The sequence below is a fragment of the Dinoponera quadriceps genome, unplaced genomic scaffold (genome assembly GCF_001313825.1).
Source record: "Dinoponera quadriceps isolate SergipeBrazil2010 unplaced genomic scaffold, ASM131382v1 scaffold396, whole genome shotgun sequence".
NCBI classification, from domain to species: Eukaryota; Metazoa; Arthropoda; class Insecta; order Hymenoptera; family Formicidae; genus Dinoponera; species Dinoponera quadriceps.
In genome coordinates, this window is record NW_014554609.1 from 81,197 (window position 1) to 89,379 (window position 8,183).

An 8,183-nucleotide genomic window follows, 5' to 3' on the forward strand; every position below is an offset into this window, starting at 1 on the left:
TGAATTTAATTTTAATTCTAGTTACGATTGCTAAGATATTAGAGAACTCGAAGTGACGCAATAAACGGGAATTTAATAACGAATGAAATTCTCGTCCCAGATTCGCACAAGAAATACAGGTCTTCAACGTCTCGTGTGTCGCTCGCAACGGGCGTAACTGCGTCAAGTTTGACAGTTTCGTTTTATCGTGAGTGAAAGAATTCTTTTTTTTTTTTTCAGAATCATTTCTGAGCATTTCTGAGTCGACTCGTTTTTTTTTTCTCCGCGGTGATGTCGAAAATACTCGGACGCATTCCGACGAGCGTTATTATGTCGCGTTGCAACCTTGCACGGCATCAAGTGCGGCTCTCCCTTTACAAGAAGTGAGAATTACCTTACATTTCACGTGCGACGTGACTAACAATTTGCCAACATACCGCGTTTGAAAAAGTGCCGATTCCAACGAAATGGAATACACACGGATTGCCGCTCGGTTGTGCGACGTCAGTTCACGCGGGAACCATGTCGCGAGAAGTGCCGTTCTACACGCCGTTCTGTGTTTTTCTGCTTTCCTGCGCGACTATCGTTCTGAGTAGTAAGTGCTGCAGAGGTCGCATTTTATACTCGTCTTCGTAAAGAGAAAGATCTTTTTGTATTATCCGTTCTCGCAACTCGCGAATTAAGGCTTTTTACTATTCGCTGCGACTGCCTTTGTTTAATGACATCAGAGGCAAAAACGCGTGCCGAGAATTTGTTTGCGTTATACGTTTAAATAAAAAATATATCCACGCGGGAAGAAAAGTTTGGTTCAATTTACTAAACAGTGAACAAATCAAACGCGTTTTGGTTGAAGGAAACAGAATTTCTAGTTGCAAGAACCAAATTTAGATTATAAGAATCAGATATTCTGTTTTCTTTAATTAAAACGCGTTTGGTCTGTTCTGATAAATTCGACCAAACTTTTTTTCAGTGTACAAAATGACATTTGTAACCGATTCAGCACACTTGTAAAGTTGGACGGATACTTTTCTTTTACTCGAACAATCAATAAATAGCCGCAAAATTAACTTGATATGGAACTTGCCTTTTCTCATGATTTTATTAATGTTAATTTTACGACTACTTACTGATTGTTCGAGTAAAAGATAAGTGTTTGTCCAGTTTTATAAGTTTTGCAAGTTTGATTACAATAAATTATACGGTGATGTAACGGAGTACAAATTTAACGAGAGTATTTCTGTTTAAAATTCTAACTGTCGAGTTCTTGTAGCGTGAAGTATAATAATTCTGATAACAATGATTTGATGATATTATTACACGGCAGCGATACGAAAATACTGATATATGAAATGCATCAAAGTAATCAATCGCTTATGTTTTCAATTAATTTTTCAACATGTAATCTCCAATTCTGGAGAACACAGAACACGAAACACTTTGAAGAAAGGGGTCCTTCGATGCGTTCTTTTGCAGTAAAATGCGTGGATAGTTTACCAAATCGCTGTTTACAAATGATCGAACTCGATATCGATGAGATCGAGGATCATTTGTCCAAAGTGAATCTTATGGATGTACCTACTGTAAAAATGATGGCTGCTGGATTCAAATGTCCGATTTCCGCTCTGCCCTTCGGCGCGTTGAAGTCGGACTGGTCCAGACTTCTGTTGCTTCAGGAAGCCCAACCGAATGGCTCGATCATCAAACATAAACTCATTCGACTAATGCGAATTTTGATAATCGCTTATTACCAGATGGAGGAATCCTTCGACGTGATCAAGTCCGACGCGCAGATTTTACAGTAAGTAAGAAGATAAGGTAGTTTTGAGTGTTTCTTCCTTTTTTTTAATAAAAGGGAATATAAATCTAATTCGTGAGAATTTGTGAAAAATTAAGGAAGAACGAAATTTTTCGACTTAATTTTTATTTATATCACGCGAAATCGGACAAGTCGACGTTACCAGCGTTATTATTCAGTCACTTTTCGTCACTTTTTCTTGACAAGTCACTAAAAAATTTATTATTGCCCAAAATGGATGGCTTTTTCCTGAACTGCCGTTAAGTTTGTAAAATATAGGTGTTCTAAATACAGGGTGTTAAAAAATTAGACCGACAAACTTTGAAGGAAAATAGAGGACTTCAAAATAAACATTTCCTGCTAATTATTTTTCTCTACGTTTTAACACTACATATAAATAAATTATATAGAAAAATAAATTTTCTCGATTAAGGCTCGGCTATCTCGTCGCAGCCATATCGGTTTGTGATGTCGTAAGTGAGAAATGACACGTAATAAGTTTTTCGCGTTATATAACTTTATTTTTTAGTTTCCCTTAAAAAACATAATAGTTTCGTAATCCTGAAACTTGTGAAATATGCGGTAAATGGAGATGTCTGCCCGATATGTCACGTAGAATCGCAAAATAATTTCTGAAATAATGGGTCATGTTTCAGTCACCTCAGCTGTCACGGCCGCCTGAGCGTAGTCTCCCCGATCACCGGATTTATCTTTGCTAGGCTTTTTCTTGCAGGGGCATATGAAAACTCTTATTTATGAGACATCCATTGAAACAGAAACAGGATTGTTAGCTCGGATGCTGTGCGGTAGATCAGATTTAAAATATCTTTGCAGTCTTCGAGCATGCGAGACAATCAATGTTTCAACGATATCAGCTATGTATTGAAATTAATAGAGGAATTTTTTAGCATTTACTGTAAAAAGAGTTAATCACTTTTATGTATTTGTTCCGTTTTTTGTTCAAGAGTAAAATATAATTTTGTTTTTCCACTTATATATATGTTTGTTTATTGTTAAAATCACGAAACTCCTATTTTATACCATATAGTATTAAAGAAAAATAGTATTAACAAAAATAATATTAACAAAACAATATTAACAAAATATGTTTATTTTAAAGTTTTCTATTTCTCTTTAAAGTTTGTCGGTCTAATTTTGTAACATTTTGTATACAAAGTGCGGCATTTAAATTGAGACGCTTAAATATATAAAAAATAAAGCAAAATAGAAATGTTGTAGACAAAAGTTGTAAAAGAAGAGGGATATATTTTGATGACTTAACTTCGTTATACAGTCAATAATTCAAAATCATTTCAAGGTTAATTTAATTTTTTTAGATGAAATCAGAATGAAATCATATAGCTTTATTTTACACAAATCAATTTTTTGTTCATTCTGCATATAAAAATAGTAGAGTGAAATCATCGAAAAGAGGATATTTTTCGAGATATTTTACTTTTTATTCTGATATTTTTTCAGTATAAGATATGAAATATTTCGTAAAATATTTATTTTTAGATACCATCACTTGAACGTTTTTGTACATAGAATGACAGGTAGAATCGATTTCTGCAAATATAAAAAAAACTTTAAAAAAGAATTCATTGCAAATTCATTTTGCAAATGAATCGATGCAATGTGCAATGATAAATATTAATAATCGATTTCTTTCATATTATTATGTAGATAAGTATTCATGGCCTTAGTTACTCTCAGAATTTAACAAAAAATGCCACTTTTATTGCTTACTATTTTGATGTCCGAAAGATCACTTTTTGTCATCTTTTCTGCCAAGAAGCAGTCACTATTTCACTTTTTTTCTTCCGGTGATTGAATGGCATCGCTATGTTACTGGAAACGTTGCAGCATGTAAAAAGTTATTTACCTCTAGATACAATTCCCTGTTGTCGCCGATAATTACTTATCTGCGACAGGTTGAGATAACATACGTTGCTTAAACACCTGCGACAGGCAGGCAAGTCTCGCGAAAACTCAGTAAGTGTGCGAATAGCGGGAGATTCTTTGATGAGCTTTAACAATTCAGTAGCAGCTTATTTACCGACGGTAAGTGCAGCCGGAGACACGTTCCCTTGTAATCAAACTCGCTCGAACTTAGTCCGGTACACGTTTCTCGCGTCTATTTAAGTTGGGATTTAAGCTGCGAGGGAAGCGAGGGAAGTCGTCTCGGATGATGAATTTATCGAATCGCTACTTTCGCGACCGGTCCGCACCTACGCGAGTTTTACGAATGTCGTGACGTGCACCGTCTCTGTCGCATAATATCTCGTCGCTTTATACGACGTCAATTTACCGTTAGTTTGTACGTAAAGAAGTCGCCGATGGTCTCTGGACCGGTTTGCTCGAACGAAATTTTCACTCGGGCGTCGGAGAAAGAGAGCAGCGTATCAGCGCATTTACAATTGTTACCTTCGCGATGCAACCGGAAGAAAATGACACCGCACGAATGAGAGTTTCAAATATATTTTTCGCACGAAGCCCCGCTTTCGAGGAGGTCGAATTCGGAGATTGCGAAGTTGACGTAATATCCTTTCTCTCAATTTGAAATCTTCACAAAGGTTGTCGTTACAGTAAAGCTACAAGGTAAGACAGCAAACTGTACATCAACTAACCGAACATATTAATTTTAGGCAATCTCCGGGGAAAGAAACGACGACGATCGCGAGCAAATCGCATGGTTCGAGTGCCGATCAGTCCTGGCCGGCTGAAGCTTCGAGTAATGATTACCGTCACTCATATACGTGGCCGACAACATACGTTAACAAGGACGATTATTCAACGAGAAATTTGAGCTCGACCGCAAAGGTCGATGTCGCGACGGCAAGGCTCCCTTCGAGCTTGAAAGAGGCCGCTGCAACGACGAAAATAAGTTTCGTTCCGGTCGACGTCAGAATTTCAAACGCCACGTCGTCGATCGATCTTAGCGCGGTGAGCACGCTGTATCATCCCGCCGAAACCGGCGCGGAGAACGCCGCTTCCAGGGCGCTCGGTAATTGCCTGAAGCAGACCCTGAAGGACCTCCTGTCGCGGAACCGTCCGAATCGAACGAGGTACGGCAACGTCGTCGTGTTCGAGGGTTCGAAGAGCAAAAAGCACGGCGAGCGCGTCCACCACCGACGACGTAATGAAATCAACGGCCGCGCGAAAAACGCCGACATTCCGGCGAAGATATCACCGCCGGCGAATGACTTTTGGAGATACGCGCACTTTCCTGCGGGGCTGCCGTTAACTATCTCCTCCACTACTGCGCGACCTTATCGAGAGCAGGGATTAAATGGATTTAGGACGAATCCCCGGAAGTCGCGGAAACGCGCGGGCTTGAATAGCGACGGTCATACGAAAAGCCGCGGTCAGTTTTACGGCGCCTGACAAAAATAAAGAAAAAACGCTGAAGTCGTGAGGTGAGTGTGTGTGTGTGTGTGTATCTCTGTGTGCGTGCGCGCGCATATGTCCTCCTCTCCCCTGTGCGCAATTACGAGGCCGCTCGAAATAATCGCGGAAACAGTTTTTTTTTTTCTTCGTTCTTCCTTCCTTTTCTTAATATCGCTGTGTTTAATTATTATTATGCGGCCACTTTAACGATTACGTCACACTACGGGAAGGAGTCTTTAGATTACGTGACTGTGATGACAAGGAGAGAGAAGGAGAGTAAAGGCCATGGGAGGTCACATTAGATGGCATAGCTTGTAAATATAAATGCGCGTGATTATCCATTTTGTTTGTATTCGTGACATATTTGGTTGAATTTAGTGAAGGTCTTTAAGCTTTCACATGATTCTGTGTTACATCAAAATGTTAATTTTTTTAACATTCGTCCTTTCAAAGGCACAACTTTTACTAATTGAAATTATAAAAATTATAAAGTAATTAATTTGACATTATATGCTTAAAAATTATTTTAGAAAAAGATAGTAGCGTACAGTCTAATAACCATTACTCACAATATGATTATAAGTTCTTTGTTTATTCTGTGTGTCAGGGGGGGGGGAGGATAATTCCATATACCACGTAATATTGTGAGGACGCAAATATTTTGTGACAAAGGGGAGGGAGGTAGAAAATTCCCAAATTTAGCGTGACGTAATTGTTGTGAACGGCCCCTTATTTAATTTTAATATCGCGTAGCATTCAATTGTCATGCGACTCGTTTCTTCCACCTCTCATTCTTCGGCTTATTTCGAGCGATGGACGCGATGAAACTTTAAAGAGACAATTCTATTCATGCCTCTCTGTGCATTTTCAGGAGATACGCGGGTAATAAAAGCGATATCGCGATCGAGCCGGCGGGGAAAAAAGCGAAACGGTATTATCGCTGAAAAATGCAACACCTGTCATTTTTTCGCATTTCGCATTACGCCCTCCTCTCTCTCGCGATTCCATCATTCGGCGGGCCAGACGTCGCTGCGCCAACGCGGGGGACGACACACGCATATATTTTTCGCAGCAAATCTCAATAAAATTGGTTTTTCGATACATCTTTATTCCGCCCTCCGATATTCTTTCCTTCGATATTCGCGCGTCGGGCGATTTCCGACGGCGCTCTCCCCCATGGCGGTTGATTTTGCGGACCGATAAATTCGCACGACGACGAGTCGTTCCGCTCGTTCGTTTTTATTGAAACAGAACGTTGATTTAATTGTATTACACATACGGGATGGTTCTTTCAGGCGGGGCTCTTTTTAATATCGATTCTCGACGGTGAACCAATAGAGAGGTACGTACTCGACGCGACGAGTTAAACCTGGCGATTGATTTTCTCTCTCCTTTCTTTTCTATCATATCGCAAATTATATATAGCCAATGTTTATCGTGTACTTATATTATTCCGTAAAGCGACGTCTGCAATGAGAATTTAAGACGTAAGACTCAAGCTTCGAGCCTTGACCAAACACAGTCATATGTGAGAAGAATAATCGATTGTGATTGCTCAGTTTCTTATGGCTCGAGGCTTAATTCTGACGCCTTAAATTCTCATAGGAGCCATTTAACATGTGCGATCGTGGGGAAATTACGGGATATTCTCTGCCATACTCGTTCGCACACGTACACGCAGACACACACGCAGAGCCACCGATAACGCGGTTTCTCCGGTCGCGCGCGCGATTTATTTCGCCAGTCTATCTTTACCTCTTTATGTTTTTGAGTGTTTCGTACCTGTTGTTGCCGGCAGTTGTTGCCGGAACAGCCATTCGCGGGGACTTGGAACACGTTCAATCGATGGCGGCACGTACGTACGATCGCGCGTTCCACGACGCGTTTCAATACATCTATTTTCGATGCCCGGAATATCGTCTACCTGCCGGGGCCGCGCGCACGTGTTGCACGCTCGCGGAAATATATGAAGAATTCGCGGCCCCATAAGAATCGAAATTTATACGCCGCGGAATACCGGCATTATATTCGGCCGCTCGCGTATCGCTCGCGACAATTGTATCGCGCGGAGCCGCCGGCGGGACTGAGTTATGGCGACTCGAGTTTAATAAAAGCGGATTTCGCCCGGTCGTGATTACCGGTCGAAGTGCGCCAATTACCGGTAATAGTGGCACGCGTGTTCCGAAAGCGAATTACGAAAATGTTGCCTCTGCGCCCGCTTCAGCCTAATAAAGCGCGATAAAAACGTTACGCCTGGAACGGTTTATCCGGAATTTAAATGGCGTTTTCCATACGGTGTTCCCCTCCTCCCTTCCCCGTTTGTATCGGCTGCACAAATAAATGTCGGGAATCAAGCCGTTCATCGCGATGGTTAAGTGGAGGTAACGGCTTGTGAGCTATTCGGGGATCTCGAGCGACGTCGAGAAAATTTCGCGCGAATGCATATTTAATATACTTCTATGAATTATTAGGAGCAAATGTATACCGTCTGTCGAGGAATTTTGCGCGCGCGCGAGTAAACATTTCAATGTTATCGAGAATATCGACAGATCTGTCTAATTGGAAGCGGGTGTGGTAAAGAAGTGTCTTCTCTCTCGCAAGATCACGCGAGAGCGTAAAGAGTTAAAATCGCGTGAAATTATTATCGGTTCGATCGTGCCTTCTCTCGTCGAATCGGATCAGTTTTGCATTGCGACAGTGCGATTTTGTATCACGAAGTGATCATTTCCTCTCAATTTATCCGATAATCGATCACTTCGGCGATTATCTCGATATCTTTCAGCAGCGAAAGGTTATCGAGGGGCCGGAGGTTCTCATCTCACCGGATTTCCCCCGACTGTTTCCGAAGGAAAGAGAGAGAGAGAGAGAGAGAGAGAGAAAGAGAAAAAGAGAGAGAGAGAGAGACAGGATTACGAAGCGTAATAAATGTAATGGAGACTCCAACGCGAACGGATGAGAAAGTAATTGGCGAAACACATTAGTTCAACCGGTCAGACGTAAATCAAGCGGGGGGAGGGTA

At 41.0% G+C, this 8,183-nt stretch overlaps 1 protein-coding gene across 1 annotated transcript; it reads left to right on the plus strand.

The window, feature by feature from the left end:
- Positions 1-501: 501 nt before the first annotated feature.
- LOC106752397 lies at positions 502-6,147 on the plus strand. Its single transcript, XM_014634074.1, has 5 exons — positions 502-574; positions 1,453-1,777; positions 4,423-4,451; positions 4,593-5,193; positions 6,036-6,147. Exons 1-4 carry the CDS (start codon positions 502-504, stop codon positions 5,159-5,161), a joined length of 996 nt encoding a protein of 331 aa, XP_014489560.1. The 3' UTR covers positions 5,162-5,193; positions 6,036-6,147.
- Positions 6,148-8,183: the final 2,036 nt, after the last annotated feature.

Bases quoted from the DNA above. Each gene is read 5' to 3' on its own strand.
- LOC106752397 (XM_014634074.1), top strand. From the start codon at position 502: ATGTCGCGAGAAGTGCCGTTCTACACGCCGTTCTGTGTTTTTCTGCTT. The intron at 575-1,452 runs GTAAGTGCTGCA...GTTCTTTTGCAG, and splicing joins CGCGACTATCGTTCTGAGTA to TAAAATGCGTGGATAGTTTA. The intron at 1,778-4,422 runs GTAAGTAAGAAG...TATTAATTTTAG, and splicing joins TCCGACGCGCAGATTTTACA to GCAATCTCCGGGGAAAGAAA.